Source organism: Chanodichthys erythropterus, chromosome 17, assembly GCF_024489055.1.
Source record: "Chanodichthys erythropterus isolate Z2021 chromosome 17, ASM2448905v1, whole genome shotgun sequence".
Classification (NCBI taxonomy): domain Eukaryota; kingdom Metazoa; phylum Chordata; class Actinopteri; order Cypriniformes; family Xenocyprididae; genus Chanodichthys; species Chanodichthys erythropterus.
Genome location: NC_090237.1, coordinates 3,955,745 through 3,976,463, shown reverse-complemented (window position 1 = coordinate 3,976,463; position 20,719 = coordinate 3,955,745). Strand labels below are relative to the sequence as shown.

At 35.4% G+C, this 20,719-nt stretch overlaps 4 protein-coding genes across 4 annotated transcripts; all 4 read right to left on the bottom strand.

The window, feature by feature from the left end:
- Positions 1-1,590: 1,590 nt before the first annotated feature.
- LOC137004334 (zinc finger protein 678-like) lies at positions 1,591-6,090 on the bottom strand. Its single transcript, XM_067364577.1, has 2 exons — positions 5,958-6,090; positions 1,591-3,000 (listed from the first exon to the last, which is right to left on the bottom strand). Exons 1-2 carry the CDS (start codon positions 6,040-6,042, stop codon positions 1,733-1,735), a joined length of 1,353 nt encoding a protein of 450 aa, XP_067220678.1. The 5' UTR covers positions 6,043-6,090; the 3' UTR covers positions 1,591-1,732.
- A 1,327-nt stretch (positions 6,091-7,417) lies between these two features.
- Positions 7,418-11,020, bottom strand: LOC137004346 (zinc finger protein 568-like). The gene is made up of 2 exons (XM_067364596.1): positions 10,885-11,020; positions 7,418-8,947 (listed from the first exon to the last, which is right to left on the bottom strand). Exons 1-2 carry the CDS (start codon positions 10,967-10,969, stop codon positions 7,848-7,850), a joined length of 1,185 nt encoding a protein of 394 aa, XP_067220697.1. The 5' UTR covers positions 10,970-11,020; the 3' UTR covers positions 7,418-7,847.
- Positions 11,021-11,912: 892 nt separating this feature from the next.
- Positions 11,913-13,466, bottom strand: LOC137004356 (zinc finger protein 3 homolog). Its single transcript, XM_067364612.1, has 2 exons — positions 13,319-13,466; positions 11,913-13,034 (listed from the first exon to the last, which is right to left on the bottom strand). Exons 1-2 carry the CDS (start codon positions 13,401-13,403, stop codon positions 12,007-12,009), a joined length of 1,113 nt encoding a protein of 370 aa, XP_067220713.1. The 5' UTR covers positions 13,404-13,466; the 3' UTR covers positions 11,913-12,006.
- A 569-nt stretch (positions 13,467-14,035) lies between these two features.
- On the bottom strand, positions 14,036-19,653 carry LOC137005185 (zinc finger protein 226-like). Its single transcript, XM_067366006.1, has 5 exons — positions 19,273-19,653; positions 17,940-18,696; positions 16,210-16,219; positions 15,959-16,055; positions 14,036-15,697 (listed from the first exon to the last, which is right to left on the bottom strand). Exons 1-5 carry the CDS (start codon positions 19,361-19,363, stop codon positions 14,997-14,999), a joined length of 1,656 nt encoding a protein of 551 aa, XP_067222107.1. The 5' UTR covers positions 19,364-19,653; the 3' UTR covers positions 14,036-14,996.
- Positions 19,654-20,719: the final 1,066 nt, after the last annotated feature.

Below are 20,719 nucleotides of genomic sequence, written 5' to 3'. Positions count from 1 at the left end.
AAGAATGCTGCGTGTTCCAACCCTCTGGAGTGGGCCTTTAACATATAGACTACAGCTGTTAAGGAGCAATTTCATTTACATTAAGAGTGGTGAAATGTAACAGGATAAAAAGTTTGAAATTTGGATGTTCTGGGTTTATTCTGATGCCGGTGAACCCAGGGTACAACATGTACTTTGTCACTGCTATGCTGCAATAAAATTCTTCATCGAGATCTTTAACGTCCTCATCATTTTTTTCTTACAGTATTGAACTCATGTATAACAATGCTTTGCTCAGGGTATAAGAAGGAAAGGTAACTGTTGATCTGGGAGAAAGGCTTTTACCCTGCCAATCCCGCATACCAATGCACCTCTTAATACAAGAAAGGCTTTAATGGCCTCTTCTGCACAGCAATGCATTTTTTGTTACAACTACGTTTTGTATACAGTATGTTGTTCCATTCTACTGTCTGTATATTTAAACAAGTAACTCAATAAATAACTTTGCCTGCTTTAAAGGATTTGAGAATCTTTCCTTTTATCACTGATAATGTTGAAAGCTAAAGTGATTGTAACTTTCATTATCTAAATGTTCAGGTTAAATCCTATGTTTCTGTTCTAAAAAAAAAAAAGACTTTTATCTTTAAAGAATAAGAGGTTAAAGAATAACAACAACTTTAATGGAGTCAGATTATTGATATTGAAGTCAGATAAATAACTGAATTATGCATATCATCATCCTTCAACTGCTTTTTGTTTCTGATTATTGGTTCAAAATAGCAGCGTAATCTCTTAGCCCCAGGATACTCATTTTTTGAGATAGCACACAAAATGTAAAAAATATATCAACAATAAAATAGTTAAATAAGCGCATTACTAGAAACATTGTGCAGCTTTATTTTTCTGGCGTGCCTCGCAGCGCACGTCCTTTTTACAGTTCTCCCTCGCAGACACGTTTAGCACTTCAGATGTGCTCAGGCCATGCTCAGAATTGCCATAATTACAAGATTTCAACTTGTAAAAAGCATTCATGTCCTCATCTACATCCTTTTTCAGCCGTTTTCCAAGGCTTTTGCACACCTTGTCTGATTGCTTTTCAAGACAGCCATTGACAATGAAATGAGCAGATGACATGGAGCTCCCTCATCAATGCGCTCTGGTCTATATTTAAACTTGTGCACACAATCATGGAACACATGGAAACAAGTTCCAAGCTAGGAAATAAATTAATTAAAACCTTCAAAAAAAAAAAAAAAAACTATTCTAGTAAAATATAAAATTGTTTTGCTCAGTTATGCTCAGCTCTAAATATTTTAAAAGCATGTTGAGCTATTTGTTGAATAGCCTATTAGTTGAAGTGTTACATGCACCTTGCAGAATCTGCAAAATATCAATAATTTAAAAATTAAATAAGAGATCATAAATTGTTTTTATTTAGCACTGAAATTAATGTTTTATTATAAGACATGTTTAGATATAGTTCACAATATATAATATCTCCATTTACACAAATGAAGCAGTTCAAAAGTTTACAGTGTTATTTAAAAAACAAACTTAGTAAACACCATACTAATAAAGCATACAGAAAAGCAGATGAGCCCATAATATGAACGCAACATGTTCAATTTCATTTTGGGGTGCACTAACCCTTTAAGACTGTCCTTGCATGCAAAACCAAACACTTTCATCTGACTGAACTTTTGGATGTTGTTTTATATTTGATGAAATAAAATCTTTACCACACTGATCACAGTTAAATGTTTTTCTGTTCAGAGTGAATACGCAGATGAACACTGAGACCTGATGATTGAGTAAAACTCTTTCCACACTGAGTGCATGTATACGGTTTCTCTCCGCTGTGCACTCTTATGTGTTTGTTAAGACTGTCCTTATGTGTAAAACAAATTCCACACAGATGACATATGAAAGGTTTATCTCCAGTATGAAGTCGCTCATGTGATTTCAGGTGTGGAGACTGAGTGAAACTCTTGTCACAATATTTACACTTGTAAGGTCTTTCTCCAGTATGAATTCTTTGGTGCAGTTTCAGTTGGTCAGTTGTAGTAAAGCTCTTCCCACACTCACAACACACATTATCTCTCACTCCATCATGTGTTTTCTGGTGCAATTTAAAAATTTTCAGCCAAGTAAAACTCTTTCCACAGAAAGAACACACATAAGGCCTCTCATCTGAATGAACTTTCAGGTGTTGTTTTAGATGTGATGGTGAATTAAATTCTTTACCACACTGATCACAGATAAATGGTTTTTCTCCAGAGTGAATGCGCAGATGATCACTGAGACCAGATGACTGAGAAAAACTCTTTCCACACTGAGTGCATGTATACGGTTTTTCTCCAGTGTGAATTCTCATGTGTTTGTTAAGACTGTCCTTCTGTGCAAAACAAATTCCACACTGATGACATATGAAAGGTTTCTCTCCAGTATGAACTCTCTCATGTGATTTCAGGTGTGCAGACTGAGCAAAACTCTTATCACAAGATGAGCACTTGTAAGGTCTTTCTCCAGTATGAATTATTTGGTGTCGTTTCAGTTGGGCAGTTGTAGTAAAGCTCTTCCCACAGTCAAAACACATATGATCTCTCACTTCATTATGTGTTTTCTGGTGCAATTTAAAATTTTTCAGCCATGTAAAACTCTTTCCACAGAGAGAACACGCATAAGGCTTCTTACTTGAATGAACTTTCAGGTGTTGTTTTAGACTTGATGATGAATTAAAAACTTTACCACACTGATCACAGTTAAATGCTTTTTCTCCGGAGTGAATGTGCAGATGATTACTGAGAGCTGATGTACAAGTAAAACTCTTTCCACATTGAGTGCATGTATATGGTTTTTCTCCAGTGTGAATTCTCATGTGTATGTTAAGGTTTCTTTTTGTTGTCAAACTCTTTCCACACTGAGAGCAGGTGTGCAGCTTTTTAGGTTTTCTTCCTTGAGATGTGAAGGTACGAATTTCCTCAGCTTCATTCAGGTTTTGCTGCTTCACTTCCATCCAGTCTATGATAAAAAATATTATGTGGTTAAAATCAGTTAAAGTGAACTCTGATTTAACAGCAACAGAGATCAGGTATCAGAATTTTGATCTGCAAAGTTTAGTTCTGTCATTTACTTGTTATAGCCCAAGCCACAAATTTTTTTTTTTTTTTTTTTTTTTCAACCATATGGGGATTTTTGGGTGCCTTAACATGCTAAAAAAATCTTGAAAATTGGCACAAACATTGGAATCTGTGGCCAATAGGACGCCGCAGAGATCGGACGCCGCAGAGATCGGACCCCGGCGTGGCACAGGGGCTCTACAGCGCCCCCTTGAATAGGGTCCAAAAACTTGGTCCATATATCAAACGCGCTTGCATGTATTAGTATGAAACTCGGTACACATATAGACCTCATCAGGCCAAACAACTTGATCTAAGATATACGCCAGCTCATCAGGAAGTCAGCTATTATGGGTTGTTTGAAAAAGGCATGCTCTGGAATTTGATATACTCCTCCTAGGCGATTAATGCTATCATGATCAAACTTGGTCAGCATGAAGTCAAGACATTGAGGATGCTAAATTGCGCACGATTTTTGATATCTCAAACAGTTTGTCTGTGGGGAGGCAACAAATTTATGGCGAGAAAAGGGAAACAGGAAGTGTGTTATAACTCCTTCATACATTGATTTTTATGAAACTTCAGCAGTGTATTCCTTGTAGGAGGTCGATCACAGGAGGTCAAAATTATAACGCCATCAACTGGCAGCAGGAAGTCCATTTCAAAATGCTTTGAGATCACACTCTTATTTTACCTGATTTGCTTCAAACTTCATTATTATAAATGTCAAGACATGGCAAAAGTAGACCTGTGAAAAGATTTTTGATATTTTTCAAACACTGTTGCCATAGCAACAGATCAAACTTCAATATTTGTTTTGGATGCTTTTGAGACACTTAACATGAAACTCGGCACACATGTCTATACATGGGCAAAGCCTTAGAAATGGGTGGGGAGGAGAGCCTCTATAGCGCCACCTTTTGACAAAAGTAGGAGGTTAGGTTAACCTACAGTCACCAATCTCAGTACACATATTGATCTCATTAAGCCGGATAACTTTCTAATTTACAGTCATTAGCTCCGACCAAGAGGAAGTCAGATATTTTGGTTTGAATGTGGATTTTTCACACTCTGCTGTGTTTGCGAACATCATGTACGACATATATGTCTTTAAATTAATTATTTATTAATTCAAATTTATTTAAAAACCCCTATTTAAATAAATTTAACATGATTTTATAAAAGTGTCTGTTTAAATTAAACTTGCATAAGTGAGCAGAAAAATCTAAACATGTACCTTACTATTACCTAAGGCTGATATTAAAATCGTCTTTGCAGTTTCTGTGATTTGGCTCTATTTATTAATTTTTATAGCTTTATTTTTTCATTGTATACCACAAATATTGAAATTAAATGAAAGCATTCTTTTGGTGCATAAAATTGGCGCACAAACGATATCTCAGGGAGGTCAAAAACACATAAAGAGAAGTGTTAGGATAATACAACATCACCGATCACAGACATTCGTATTAAGACTGGATTACATTTCTCAGAGTACCGTTGAATAACAAATAACAGTATGTAATTTGCTCTGGAATTTTTTATAGAGGTTGTCTGAGAAAAACACAGCCATGGCAGATTAGGATGATATTCTACACTCATGTGAAATTGACGTATGACATTGTATGACATGAAATTCATCTTAATTCAAATGAGCTTATGGATGTGGCTGTTGTGGTTTGTAATCATATGGGCACCATCTTCTGCAGTAAATGTGGTGTATTCAAATGACTTTTGAAGCCACCGGGCTTGGGCCCATCATCACTGCTTGCAGCTATATTTAATACAATTAAAATGTGCTTGACAATTCCTATTAGTCCTGGGTGGTTTGACCAAAGATCTGTTTCACTTTTTTTTCCAGATTCAGGCAGTTTCACAATATATCATGTTTTTTTTTTTTTTGTTTTTTTTTGTTGTTTTTTCCCACTGGATCTTTATTCTAGCATTTTCTACTGTAAGGAGTACAGAGAATATACATTATATAAACATTGTAAGGACAAATAAAAATTAAAGAAATGTAATCAAATCAATTCATTAAGCTAACAATTTAGTTTAAAATGTAATAAAATTAATTTCATTAAATTAATAATAATAATAAATAGGCTATGTTTTTATTGAGCAATTTCTGTAATTTCAATGAAGACCTTTGAGTTTGTGTGTTTTAATAAACTGTATTATTATTATTATCTCTAATAATTGATGTAGCCTACTATCTGTTGTACAGTTGTAATATTTCAAGTTATACCGAACTTTATTTTGACAGGGTCATGAAGAATTGACGCAACCCTGAATAACATGGTATTTTGCGTATGGAATGTGACTTTTACCTCGTATGTTTTTTTTTGTTTTGTTTTTTTTAAAGAGAATTTTAACCCCTGTAACGCAATTTTTACTGTGGGCCCCCTGTGAAACGTGATTGAGCTATTTGAGTAGCAATTTGGCGCGGTTTGTTGTAAAAACCTGGCAACCCTAGTAGGAGTAGACGAAACTGCGGCGCTCATTCATACAAACTTAAGATTTCAATAGCAGTCTTTTTTTAGCTTTAGTTCACACAGACACTAATCCGTATCGATACAACCCTACTTTTGATTTATTCATTAAAAAATTGCAAATTCCGTTATGTTTTTATATTTTATACAGTAGTAGCTAATGCCTGGATTTCATCCGTGTTTTCTTCATCGAAAGTGAAACCGGTTTACTGCCCAGCACTAACTTCTATAGATTATGATCATTTGAATGCATTTGTGTTTTTTTTTCTGTGTATTTATCATCTATAAACTGCTTATTATGTCACAGCCACCCAATCTGTTGAACTGAAGCTTTGTTAATGTTTCTCAGCAATCAAGAATGGACACCAACCTATTTGTTCCTCAGTATCTTCATGTTTTATCCTGTATGGTTCTGGATCACTCATGTCTTCAATCTCCTCTTTAATAAACTCCATATTTACTATAGTAGCTATGGCACACAGACTTCAGCTGTTTCTGCACGGATTTCTCTTGTTATATATGGACGACCATCTTCTTCTTTTACGTTTTATGATAGTTTGTAAACCGCTTTAATGTGCGTTTGCGCCACCTACTGGAGTGTAGTATTGAGTTTGGAAAAAGGGAATATAAGCCATTGTCAATATGCGTTCAAAATCACAGAAAGTACAACTATTGAGACTAATAAAAAATCTATATCTAACAAATTTTAAGGATGGCTAAATATCCAAAAAAAAAAATTAAGTGTACTTCCTTAGCATTGGGAGTACAGGAAAGGAAAGATACAAAGTTCTTAATTTATTAATGTCTTGTGGTCTATATGTAAACAAACATAATGCGACTTGAAATGTACATATATTTAAAGTTTGATGCAAAAACTATGGAAAATGAGGTCCAGGCAGTAGATAAAGTTGATGAAATGATTTATTCATTACAATTAAATTTAGCCTCACACGCAAACTTTAATCGATAATGAAAATACTTTATAAAACCAAAAGGTAAAATAACCATCATAAAGGAGTAGTCAATAGTCAATAACAAATTTAGAGTATTGTAAAATCCAGAGTATTGTATCTAATAGATGAAGATCATAAAGAATTAAAACATTTGCAGATAAGAGAGAAGCAGAAGCCCAGGAGAGCAGAGGGAAAAAAGCTGAATTATCAACAACTCAGTTATAGTATACCATAAGCATACAGGGAAATTCCCAACCCACTTAAACTCCTATTATATCATAAATTGGTCAGAGGCCAAAAATAGATATAACAATTGTTTTGACCCACTAGGGAATTTTGCAAATTTGTAAACTATCAAATGTCAGCAACTGACAACTGACTTTTTAAGCATTTAAATGAGCAACTAATTCTGAAAAACATCACTTCTGCAGTACTTGGCAGGTGTCCAATATCTAACCACAAACGTGTCAGCATGACCTGTCACATTGGAACACTTGAAGAACAATTGAACATAACAAGCATACATACTCTTAAATATAAAATAAGAATAACCATAAGGGTACAATAACAAGTAGATACTTGAAAATATGATAAGTATTTATATATTATATATATATATATATATATATATATATATATATATATATATATATATATATATATATATATATTGTATATAAAGTAGAAGTACATAAATATATGAAATTAATAGTGAAAAACAAATCATAAACCATAAACTATTAACATAAATATGAATAAAATGCATGAATATGAATATTGACCATTTTGGATCCACCAAGTTCCTCTCAAATTACTTGCAATAAACCCTAATTAGTTTAGTAGTTAAAAAAAAAAAGTTTGTGAAATGTCCCCCCAGTCACGCAATCCCAGAATTGGGCCTGCTAGGATGGCTTGAGGATGAGTAAAACCTGGGCTAATTTTCATTTGAAAGTGAACTAATCCTTTAAGGTTGAACCACTGCAGTCACGTTGACTGTTTTATTAATATCTTTAATACCCATCTGGACCTCAAAAGATGCAATGACATTGCTGCCTACGTGTGGATCAGATACCCTCGGATTTCATCAAAAATATCTTAATTTGTGTTCTGAGGACATAAGAAGTTCTTAGGGGTGTGAAACTAATGAGGGTGAGTAATTAATGACAAATTTAATTTTGGGTGAACTAACCCTTTAATACCCTTTTTTGCATGCAAAACCAAACCTTCTCATCTGAATGAACTTTCAGGTGTTGTTTTAGATTTGATGGTGAAATAAAATCTTTAACACACTGATCACAGTTAAATGTTTATTCTCTAGAGTGAATGCGCAGATGAACACTGAGACATGACGATTGAGAAAAACTCTTTCCACAATGAGCGCATATATACGGTTTCTCTCCAGTGTGAACTCTCATGTGTTTGTTGAGACTGTCCTTGCGTGCAAAACCAATTCCACACTGATGACATATGAAAGGTTTATCTCCAGTATGAACTCGCTTGTGTGATTTCAGGTGTGTAGACTGAGTGAAACTCTTGTTACAATATGAGCACTTGTAAGGTCTTTCTCCAGTATGAAGTCGCTCATGTAGTTTCAGTTGTCCAGGCCGAGCAAAACTCTTGTCACAATATGGGCACTTGTAAGGTCTTTCTCCAGTATGAAGTCGCTCGTGTTTTTTCAGGTGTCCAGCCTGACTGAAACTCTTGTCACAAGATGAGCAGTTGTAAGGTTTTTCTCCAGTATGCATTATTTGGTGTCGTTTCAGTTGGGTAGTTGTAGCAAAGCTCTTCCCACAGTCCAAACACACATGATCTCTCACTTCATCATGTGTTTTCTGGTGAACTTTAAAATTGTCCTGTCGTGAAAAACTCTTTCCACAGAGAGAACACACATAAGGCTTCTCATCTGAATGAACTTTCAGATGTTGTTTTAGATTTGATGACAAAATAAAATCTTTACTACACAGATTACAGTTAAATGATTTTTCTCTAGAGTGACGGCGCAGATGAACACTGAGACATGATGTACGATTAAAACTCTTTCCACACTGAGTGCATGTATACGGTTTCTCTCCAGAGTGAATTCTTATGTGTGTTTTAAGGTTTTCTTTTTGTGTGAAACTCTTTCCACACTGAGTGCAAGTAAACGGTTTTTCTCCAGTGTGAGCTCTTATGTGTAGGTTAAGGTTTACTTTTTTTGTGTAACTCTTTCCACACTGAGAGCATGTATATGGTTTTTCTCCAGTGTGAATTCTCATGTGTCTTTTAAGGTTTTCTTTTTTTGTGCAACTCTTTCCACACTGAGAGCAGGTGTGCAGCTTATTAGCTTTAGTTCCTTGAGTTGTGAAGATATGACTTTCCTTCTCCACTTCATTCAGGTCTTGTGTTTGCTGCTTCACTTCCATCCAGTCTAAGATAAAAATAGTATGTGGTTAAAATCAGTTCAAGTGAAGTCTGATTTAACAGCAACAGAGATCTGGGGCAGTATTCACAAAACATCTTAAGGCTAAAAGTAGCTCCTAAATTGCAGATTTAGGAGAAACTCTTAAAAATAATGGGCGTGTCAGTCCTAATTTTAGGACTCCTAAATTTTTTGCTCTAAGAGTATTTCACAAAGCATTTTAGCACTAAAACTAGCTCCTAAATCCATGAAATATTAGGAGTAGTCAAGAGGACTTCTAAGTCACTGAGACCAAATCACAAATAAATCCTAATCCACCCAAAGACACTGTACACCCTTGAGGCAATAGCAATAGAGCCTTAGGTACTCAATTTTTTCTTCATAAATGCAATACATTTTGATTTATAGATTTGAATATAGATTTTGAGATGCCAAAAATAAATATTTAACAAATAAATAAATATTGTCTGATTACCTGTGGCAGTGGTTTTATTGAGTTCACATTTACAAATGATTGAATAGAGTAAAAAAAAATTACTAAGCGTATTTGGTGTGGTGTCCAAGGGGATTGGGGGCTCCGAGCTTGGAATTTAGCCCAAACCCAGAGTTCTCCCCGTATCCCCAGCCAAGAGTGAGGGACGAGTTGGCGGAGGGATGCAGAAAACTGTCAAAGTAACTATAGGCGAGTCGGCTCTCGTCTGTGTATACATTCCTCCTCTTCAGCTGATTAGAAAGACCGTTTGAATGTGTTTTTGTTTATAAAACGTAATTTGTCGCTTGCATTTTGCATTCTCTTGAGATGCAGACATCCAAGAGGCGGACAATTAATTGTATATACTTTAATTAGTTTTAATTAGTGACACTTAGCCTACATTTTAAAACCTTTATTTGAATATGGCAACATTTTTATTTTAAAATATTTATTTGAATAGGGCAACATTTGTATTTTAAAACCTTTATTTTTAAAATGGAAACATGACAACTCATTCTACACTCCATTCTAACTCATTTCTATGATTAAATCACTGTCCCTCATCAGCCAATCACTGTGTGTTTACTCCATAGCAACGAGGTCAACCCTGCCCTTACTCTTAGCTTAAGACTTCGGTCTATTCCTTATTAAAAGTTTGTCTCAGCAGCTTTGTGAATAGGTTTTAAGAACTTTTACTGCCATTTAGGAGAACTCTTAGTGGTAAGATAAAATGTTTTGTGAATACGGCCCCAGATCTTTTATGTGCCAAAGTTTAGTTCTGTCATTTACTTGTTAATACAATTAAAATGTGTTTGACAACTTTCATTAGTGCTGGGTGGTTTGAACAAAAATCTATCACATTTTTTTTTAAAGGTGCCATAGAACTTAAAAGTTTGTGTGTTTTAATAAATGGTATTATTATTATTATCTCTATTTTGCCAGGGTTGTGAAGACCTACTTCCTGTGTATATGATAAGACAAATATCGTTAGTTGTCATCGAAAACCTACCAAATTCTCTGACGTTCCGCTTACAGTTCTTGGACTGCATTCCTTGATTTCATCTGTTTTTTCTGCATAGTGGAAATCATAGCTACATATTTACAGAATAAAAGAAAGTTGGTTTTGAGTTATTTATTGTTGTGTTATAAAGTTGTTCCATTAGTGTAAGTATGCAGTTAATAGATGTCCACTTTACTCAGCGATCTTCATAGCCATTGAATAGATACAGCAGCTGTTTCAGCTACGCACCGGTATGACGGTTTTTGAAAAAATAAGTTACATATCGTCCTCGAAATTGAAACCTGTTTACCGCCCAGCACTAACTTCTATACAAGATTATGATCATTTAAATGCATTTCCTGTGTCATTAATCAAATATAAACTGCTTATGTCACAACCACCCAATCTGTTTAACTGAAATAATCTTAATGTTTCTCAGAAGTCAGCCATGAAGAATCAAGAATGGACACCAACCTATTTGTTCCTCAGTATCTTCATGTTTTATTCTGGATGGTTCTGAATCAATCATGTCTTCAATCTCTTCTTTAATAAACTCCATCTTTACTATATTAGAGGACAGAGAATTAAGCTGTTTCTGCTTGGATTTCTCCTTTTCTTTCTTCTCAGGATAACCATCTTCTTCTATTACGTTTTATGGAAGTTTGTAAACCGCTTTAATGCGCATTAGCGCCACCTACTGGAGTGTAGTATTGAGTTCGGAAAAAGGGAATATTGTAATTCTGGCTTGCTGATTTTAATTTAGAAGTGTGTTATTTATGCTACTTTAAATTTCTTCAAGGCATTATGAAGGAGAATCTAAGGCCATTACTGCATATTTAGACATAAAACTGAAACATATGCTAACAATTAAAAACAATACAGAGTTGTTCAATATAGTAGACTGTGGCAAATGTTGGCATATCTTTGTGGGTTCAGTGGACGCGTGAAAGATGTGTTACACAACCATCCACTTTTGGTCAGCCATGATATTTAAAGTTTTTTATATTGAAGTGAACATTTGGAGAAAATGTTAAAAATCAAATTAAACAAGGAAATATGCTGATTCAGTCATTTAGCTTGGATTAAAATGGTCACAAATCAAACAATAAAACTGAGGTTGTTGAAAAGACTATCAAAACTGTAATTTAAATAAAAAAAATTTAAACACCTCAGTCAAATGATTATGATGAAATCTGGCATTTCGGTGGCCGTTATAGGCAGCCAAGCCCACCCATTTTGGTGGGCTGAAATGCCATTTGTCTGTGCACTAGCACAGACATGAACCAATCAGGCTTCAGGATTCATTTTTATGAATTCAACTTCTATTTTTAAATCATTTTTCTTTATTCCGACCAGGTGTCATTTTCTTGCAAATAACTATTTTTATTTTAAGTTTGGAAGAAGTCAGTAGTTTGTAAAATAAATCAGAAATGTTAATTTTTCTCAAACAAATACAGATAAATAATAAATCCAGAGAAACTGTTAATTTTGCTGTGGTCATATTAAGTTTTTCCAGAGCTTATAGTTCATTTTCTATGAGTAAAGAAACCTCCTGACTGGGTGAAACTCTTCCCATATAAGTATTGGTACGATCTCTCAGCAGTCTATGGTGGTTTTGCAATGAAGTCGCTCATGTTTTCTCATGGTTCCTGACCGAGTGAAACTCTTATCACAACGTGGACACTTATAAGGTCTTTCTCCAGAGTGAACACGTAGATGACAACCGAGACTTGATTTATGTGCAAAAGTCTTTCCACACAGAGTACAGGTGTATGATTTCACTCCAGTACAAACACGTAGGTGTATCTTAAGTTTGTATTCAAATGTGAAGCTCAATCCACACTGAGAGCAAGTGTAAAGCTTTTGTCTAGTGTGAATTCTTATGTGCTTGATAAGATGTGGTTTTTGTATGAAACTCTTTCCACAGTGATGGCAAGTGAATGGCTTTTCTCCAGTGTGAATTCTTGTGTGCTTCTTAAGACTGTCTTTACGTGCAAAACCAATTCCACACTGAGCACAATTGTATGGCTTCTCTCCAGAATGAAGCCGCTCATGCACTTTCAGATTTCCAGACACAGTGTAACTCTTGTCACAATATGAGCACTTGTAAGGTCTTTCTCCAGTATGAATTATTTTGTGTCGTTTCAGTTGGGCAATTGTAGTAAAGCTCTTCCCACACTCTGAACACACATGATCTCTCACTTCATTATGTATATTTTTGTGCAGTTTAAAACTGATCAGCCTTGAAAAACTCTTTCCACAGAGAGAACACACATAAGGCCTCTCATCAGAATGAACTTTCAGGTGGTTTTTCAGTTGTGATGATGAAATAAACTTTTTACCACACTGATCACATTTAAATGCTTTTTCTCCAGAGTGAAGAAGCAGATGATTACTAAGAACTGATGTACAATTAAAACTCTTTCCACACTGAGTGCATGTAAACGGTTTTTCCCCAGAGTGAATTCTTAAGTGTTTGTTAAGGTTTCCTTTTTGTGTGAAACTCTTTCCACACTGAGAGCAGGTGTGCAGCTTATTAGCTTTAGTTTCTTGAGTTGTGAAGATATGACTTTCCTTCTCCACTTCATTCAGGTCTTGTCTTTGCTGCTTCACTTCCATCCAGTCTAAAATAAAAAAAAATATTATGTGGTTAAAATAATTTAAAGTCTGATTTAACAGCAACAGAGATCAGGTATCAGATATTTGATGTGACAAAGTTTATTTCTGTCATTGACTCAATTAAAATATAATTGATAACTATATTACACAACATTATGATCATCTAAATGCATTTTCTTAATTCTCATCTATAAACTACTTATTTCACAGCCACCCAATCTATTGAAATGAAGCTTTGTTAATGTTTCTCAGAAGTGTTTAGAATGAAGAATCAAGAATTGACACCAACCTATTTGTTCCTCAGTATCTTCTTGTTTTATTCTGGATGGTTCTGGATCACTCATGTCTTCAATCTCCTCTTTAATAAACTCCATCTTTACTATATTACGACACACAGAATTCAGCTGTTTCTGCTTGAATTTGTCCTGTTATTTCTTCTCAAGGCGACCATCTTCTTCTTTTACGTTTTATGATAGTTTGTAAACCGTTTTAATGCGCATTAGCGCCACCTACTGGTGTGTAGTATTGAGTTTGGACAAAGGGTATATTGTAATTCTAGCTTGCTGATTTTTATTTAATTTAGATGTGTCTTATATAGGCTACCTTAAACTTCTTCAAGGCATTATGAAGGAGAATCTAAAGGCATTACTGCATATTTAGACTTAAAATAATACCGAAACATATGCTAACAATTACAAACAATACAGACTAGTTCAATATTAGTAGACTGTGGCAAATGTTGGCATATCTTCGTGGGTCCAGTAGATGTACATGTGAAAGTCGTGTTACAACCATCCACATTTGGCCAGCCATGATATTTCAAGGCTTTTTATATTTAAGTGAAAGTTTGGAGTAAATGTTAAAAAAATATAATTAAACAAGGAAATATGCCAATTGAGATCCCATGTTTTGTCATTTAACATGGATTAAAATCAAATAATATAAAAGTGGTTGTTGAATAGTCTATCAAAACCATTTTATGTTTGCACATACAACAATGCAGTGGACAAGATGTTTTATTTCTTAGGATTTCATTTACAATTAGAATATATACTTCACATTGATAGACTAACGTAAGTCATAATCAGATGGCATCAATTTATCATAGCCACACAACCTAAACTGAAAGAATTTGCAAAACTCTTGCTGCAATCAGGACAGGTTTTTGGTTTCTCTCTAGTATGATGTCTTAAGTCTTTATTTATTCAGACAGCTCTTTCCATACTGAGGACAAGTGTATAGATTCTCTTTTCTCCAGTGTGAATTCTTATATGGTGTTTGAGGAGTTTGTTTAGTACAAAACTCTTTCCACAATGATGGCAGTGTGAGTTTTTTCTACTGTGCGAGTTAAGTGATAATCCAGGTTCTCTTTACATGTGAAACTTCTTTCACACTCTCCCCATCCTCAATACCACGACTGAGGTGAGACCCTTGAGCACGACACCGTACCCCCAACTGCTCCCCGGGCGCTGCAGCAATGGCTGCCCACTGCTCCGGGTGTGTGTTCACGGTGTGTGTGTGTGTTCACTGCTGTGTGTGTGCACTTGGATGGATTAAATGCAGAGCACAAATTCCGAGTATGGGTCACCATACTCGGCCACATGTCACTTCACTTCACTTCACTTCACTTCACTTCACAATGATGGCACATGGGATGTGCTTGAGTAAACTTTACAGGGTGCTGGACTCTTGGATTATTAATACGAGATCTTGACAAAAATCAAGGCGACAATCAGAGTTCTCTCGCCCAACGCCAATTCTACACGTTAAATTGGCCTAATAATCCAACGGCATCCAATGCTTAAAAACAGTCCGATGTTACCTGATGGCCGGTTGTCGGCTTGATGTGTCCCGGGCTTAAGAGTCGTTGACTGGTGAAGCTTTAACTCCTAAGTCTTTCTAGTTTTCACCATATTTACAAAATTAAACTGATATTGTGGTTTTAGGATGAACTTCCTCATCACAGTTTACTTGAATGTATTTGACACTGAAGCATTGCAATGCTTTTTCATATGAGTGTAACGGCTTGACAAATGTTTAAAACTCTTCCCACACTGTGTACAGTAATACGGCTTCTCTCTAGAATGAACTCGCTCATGTGCTTTCAGGTTTTCAGAACGAGTAAAACTCTTGTCACAATATGAGCACTTGTAAGGTTTTTCTCCAGTATGAATTCTTTGGTGATTTTTCAAATGGGAAGATCTAGTAAAGCTCTTTCCACACTCACAACACACATAATCTCTCACTTCATCATGTGTTTTCTGGTGCAGTTTAAAATGACGCAGCCATGAAAAACTCTTTCCACAGAGAGAACACACATAAGGCCTCTCATCTGAATGAACTTTCAGGTGTTCTTTTAGATCTGATGACAAAATAAAGTCTTTACCACACTGATCACAGTTAAATGGCTTTTCTCCTGAGTGACGGAGCAGATGATTCCTGAGACTTGATGCTTGAGAAAACTTCATTCCACACTGAGTGCATGTATACGGTTTCTCTCCAGTGTGAATTCTTATGTGTGTCTTTAGGTTTCCTTTGCGACTGAAACTTGTTCCACAATGAGGGCAGATGTGCGGCTTATTAGCTTTTGTTCTTTGAGTTTCGATGCTCTGCTTTTCCTTCTCTGCTTCGTTCAGTTCATGTTTTTGCAGTTTCATCTCCATCCAGTCTAAAATAAATATATCATGTGGTTAAAATAAGCTCAATGAACTCTGATTTAATAGAAGAAAGCAACAGAGAATCAAGTATTAGATCTTTCATGTGTTAGTTCCGTAAATTTCTTGTTAATCCATTTAAAATGTGGATGACAACAGCTATTCAAGATTATGATCAGTGAAATGCATTTTCATTTTCTGTACCAAAATCTGACGCTTTTTTACATTAATGTTTTTCAGCTGTCGACAATGAAGAATCAAGAATGGACACCAACCTATTTGTTCCTCAGTTTCTTCATGTTTTATTCCTGATGGTTCTGGATCACTCATGTCTTCAATCTCGTCTTCAATCTCCTCTTTAATAAACTCCATCTTTAACACTCACACAGATTTCAGCTGCTACACCTGGAATTCGTCCTTCTCTTGTAGGATGATGTGAATATTCCCAGTATTTATTGGTGAATTGTTGTGGGAGGAGCTTCACTGCAGGTGTGAACTGTGATCACTGTGTGATACTGACACCCACAGGACCAGATCTGGAAAAAATCAAAGAGAAGTTACTGAATTGATAGTGAATTACTTAAAAAGCAAACACATATGGTGTGCATTAGCATTTTGATGGTTACATATTAGTAGTGCATAAAACAACTCTAGGTTGCTCATTATTATGTAGCCCAGCTTATTACAAGAATGAAACCGGGTACAGGTTATATTATTTAATTAATATCTAAACTAATCAGAAATGCGTTTCAATGCTTTAAAACCACTTGTTTTTAAACCGCAATGCTTAAAATGCATGTAAATTTTAGTGACCATGCAGAACAGCAATGTCACATGAGCATAACCATGATAGAGATGACAGTCCAAAATCTCTACCAGGTAATCTTGTCTACCCATATATCACCCACCCCTAATCTTGAGTGAGCATTCTTACTAGTCAAAATTACTATGAAGATATCTGTAAAATGTAAATACACCTATGCTAAGCCCCACCTTAACCAATCCTACCTTGCAAACCGTTGTCATCTGCCATTTTGTCTAAGAATTCTATGATAAAGATCCTTTATGTTTGGGTCATAAACTGCTTTCTACAAAACTAATTCAAAACTATGAAATAAAAAAAATTTGCTGGGGCACATGTATAGGTGATATGCTAATAGATATATGTTACTAGATATAACTGTTGAACAAAGAAAGTACACTGTACATGAAAACACATAGCGTTAGCTTTTCTATTATTAATAACAGAAAGGCAAACACTATTATACTTTATTAATTAACGTCAGCATTCAGCAAATACGAATTTATATTTTTATAGAGTTCACATTTTCAAAACAATAACAAAATTTTGTATTTTACGTTTAATTCCATTGATTTTCACTCTCTTCTTTTCAAAATTCGTTTTGCAACATGATCCAATTAAAATCACAGCTCTACATACCTGGCATGCTGGAGAGCTTTTACCACATATGAATGCATCCAGATGTTATTTACTAATTCCTGAGGTAATTCATCCAGTTGATTTTCTCTGTGTCGACAAAAGCAGGCTACTGTTGTTAGCAGTTAGCACTTAGCATTAATAAGACTAGGGGCGGGTCTCTGGCGTGAAGGAGGAGCTGAGTAAATTCAGTATCAATTCGCACAACAGCAGATTCGACTAGGAGTAGGTAAAATTCAGATAATTTCAGCTCATTAAAATATCATTATGACTATTTTTTAGATTCATGACATAAAAACAGTCATGGATCATCCAGTAACGATTTTAAAATTCAGAATCAAGTTTATGTAAACCTTTGAACTGGGTCTTTTTTATAAATTCAGCTATTTTTTGTCTTTTGGACTTTATGTAAACACCTTTTTTATGTAAAATATATTATTCAGGACAGTACTAAATAAAAAATAAATAAATTGCATTTTGTATGATCCCTCTTATTTGTTAAAATAATTTACATTTTGCAGATTCTACAAGGTGTATGTAAACTTTTGACCTCAACTGTAAATGCAGAGGACAATTTTCAAGCAAGTTTTACCATACTTGGCTTTCTCTTTCATCTATTTAGCACACAAACCCACCATGACAGAAAAAAAAATACAAAAACGAATTTGTTTAGAAAAATTTATAATAAAAAATATTTAAAACAATTTTGTCACCAAATTGACAAAATTGAACTAGCTGATACTGTGCATTTAGGACAAACTCCATATTTTATCTCACACTATTTAGTTGAATGTATTTGACATAAAAGTATTTCTCACTTGCAACATATTTTCATATGAGTGTGAAGGCTTGATAAACGTGTAAAACTCTTCTCACACTGAGTACAGTGGTACGGCTTCTCTCCAGTATGAACTCGCTCATGTGTTTTCAGGTGTCCTGAATCAGTGAATCTCTTGTCACAATATGAGCACTTGTAAGGTTTTTCTCCAGTATGAATTCTTTGATGCCGTTTCAGATCACTAGCTCTCGTAAAGCTCTTCGCACAGTCACAACACACATGATTTTTCACTTCATTATGCGTTTTCTGGTGCTGTTTAAAACTGTGCAGCAATGAAAAACTCTTTCCACAGACAGAACACACATAAGGCTTCTCATCTGAATGAACTTTCAGGTGTCGTTTTAGATATGATGATGAAGTAAAATCTTTACCACACTGATCACAGTTAAATGGTTTTTTTCCTAAATGATGGAGCAGATGATAATTGAGATAAGGTTTACATTTGAAACTCTTCCCACACTGATCACAGCTGAATGGTTTTTCTTCAGAATGAATGCGTAGATGATAACTGAGACCTGATAATTGAGTAAAACTCTTTCCACACTGAGAGCATGTATACAGTTTCTCTCCAGTGTGAATTCTCATGTGTGTCTTTAGGTTTCCTTTTATATTGAAACTCTTTCCACACTGAGGGCAGGTGTACGGCTTATCATCTTTTTTTCTTTTAGGTTTGATGCTCTGCTTTTCCTCCTCTGCTTCATTCAGTTCATGTTTTTGCGGTTTGATCTCCATCCAGTCTGTAATGAAAATATTATGTGGTTAAAACTGATTTAACAGAAGAAAGCAACAGAGTATCCGATCTTTAATGTGCTAACTAACGTGTACTAACTAAACGTTAGTTCTGTCATTAGCTGTGTCCCAATTCAGGGTCTGCAGCCTTTGATGTGCATGAAAGGGGCAGGCTTTGGAGTCGAGGAAGGTCTAACTGAGGTTCAGGGTTGCCAGGTATGCGCAACAAAACCATACCAAAAGTTGCATAATCACAGCAAAAGTGTAAAAGTATCACAATTTTAGACTTGGCAACAATGAGCCGAGCGTCATGACATGGCCTAGCAGTTGAGTGACAGCTGATGTTTCTGAGTTTAAAAAGGGAAATGGATGCAGAAAAGTTTTATGACTTTCTATTAGTTTTTGACATGCTTTAATGGCGACACCCACGGGACACCGGACCATATGAACAGGTAAAAAAAGTATAGTTAAACTGTACAATGTATCTTTTATATCATTATTAGTTATTAGCTATTAGTTAACCTTGTTCATTTCTTAAAGGATTAGTCCACTTTTAAATAAACTTTTTCTGATATTTTACTCACCCTCATGTCTTCCAAGATGTTCATGTCTTTCTTTCATCAGTCGAAAAGAAATTAAGGTTTTTGAGGAAAACATTCCAGGATTTTTCTCCATATAGTGAATTTCAACGGCTACCAACAGGTTGAAGGTCCAAATTGCAGTTTCAGTGCAGCTTCAAATGGCTTTAAACGATATCAGACGAGGAATAAGGGCCTTATCTAGTGAAAAGGTCATTTAAAAAAAAAATACAACCGTTTATGCTTCAAAAAACAAAATATTGCCTTGAACTTACTTCCAGTTTCCGCATTCTTCAAAATGCGAACGCTGAATGGCCTAGGCCTTCCCTATTCTACTTACGGAAAAAACTAAACTGGTGCCGCGTTCGACCACGACTATATGTAACAGGCAAGACAACTGTAGCCGCAACTTTTGGTTTGGTTTTGTTGCGCAGACCTGGCAACTCTGGACCTCAGACCATCCTCCACTCAAAAGCTCCGCCCCTTTCATGCACTTTGAAGGCTGGAGCCCCCAAATTGGGACACACAATTCTTTTCCTATTAATCCAAAGCTGCGCCTGCGAGTGCTCCTCACTCTTTAGCTCCACTCACAGGACACGTCTCCAGGAGCTCGGCTGTTTTCGGAAAGACTCGGTACAGCGTTTGTATCTTTTACATTATAAAACTAAAGACTTTATGGTGATATGAAGAATGCACTACTACTCTATAACCCATCCCCCAAATGTTTCTCAGCAGTCAACAATGAAGAATCAAGAATGGACACCAACCTATTTGTTCCTCAGTATCTTCATGTTTTATTCTGGATGGTTCTGGATCACTCATGTCTTCAATCTCCTCTTTAATAAACTCCATCTTTAACAGTCACACAGATTTCAGCTGCTACACCTGGAGTTTGTCCTTCTCTTGTGAATATTCCCAGTATTTGTTGGTGAATTGTTGTGGGAGGAGCTTCACTGCAGGTGTGAACTGTGATCACTGTGTGATACTGACACCCACAGGACCAGATCAGGAAAAATCAAAGATAAGTCACTGAATTGATACTGGATTACTTTAACAGCAAACACATATGGGGTCTTTGATTTAGTTCAAATATAAAGCATTTTGATGCTTACATATTAGTAGTGTATAAAAGAGCTCTAGGTTGCTCATTTTTATGTAACCCAGGATATTACAACAATGAAACTGGGTTATATTATTTAATAATATCTAAACTAATCAGAAATCCGCTTCAATGCTTAAAAGTGCATGTACACTTTCATGACCATGCACAACAGCAATTTCACATGAGCATAACCATGATAGAGATGACAGTCCAAAATCTCTACCAGGTAATCTTGTCAACCGATATATCATCCACCCCTAATCTTGAGTGAACATTCTTACTAGTCAAAATTACTTTAAAGGTGCCCTAGAACACTTTTCAGAAGATGTAATATAAGTCTAAGGTGTCCCC

What these genes read in the sequence shown, in the direction of transcription:
- LOC137004334 (XM_067364577.1), bottom strand. Translation starts at nt 6,042, where the DNA reads ATGGAGTTTATTAAAGAGGAGATTGAAGACATGAGTGATCCAGAACCA. An exon ending in AGATACTGAGGAACAAATAG is followed by an intron (nt 3,001 to 5,957) that starts GTTGGTGTCCAT and finishes TTTTTATCATAG; the next exon opens with ACTGGATGGAAGTGAAGCAG.
- LOC137004346 (XM_067364596.1), bottom strand. Translation starts at nt 10,969, where the DNA reads ATGGAGTTTATTAAAGAAGAGATTGAAGACATGATTGATTCAGAACCA. An exon ending in AGATACTGAGGAACAAATAG is followed by an intron (nt 8,948 to 10,884) that starts GTTGGTGTCCAT and finishes TTTTTATCTTAG; the next exon opens with ACTGGATGGAAGTGAAGCAG.
- LOC137004356 (XM_067364612.1), bottom strand. Translation starts at nt 13,403, where the DNA reads ATGGAGTTTATTAAAGAGGAGATTGAAGACATGAGTGATCCAGAACCA. An exon ending in AGATACTGAGGAACAAATAG is followed by an intron (nt 13,035 to 13,318) that starts GTTGGTGTCAAT and finishes TTTTTATTTTAG; the next exon opens with ACTGGATGGAAGTGAAGCAG.
- LOC137005185 (XM_067366006.1), bottom strand. Translation starts at nt 19,363, where the DNA reads ATGGAGAAAAATCCTGGAATGTTTTCCTCAAAAACCTTAATTTCTTTT. An exon ending in ACATCTTGGAAGACATGAGG is followed by an intron (nt 18,697 to 19,272) that starts GTGAGTAAAATA and finishes TTTTCATTACAG; the next exon opens with ACTGGATGGAGATCAAACCG. An exon ending in AGAAACTGAGGAACAAATAG is followed by an intron (nt 15,698 to 15,958) that starts GTTGGTGTCCAT and finishes TATTTATTTTAG; the next exon opens with ACTGGATGGAGATGAAACTG.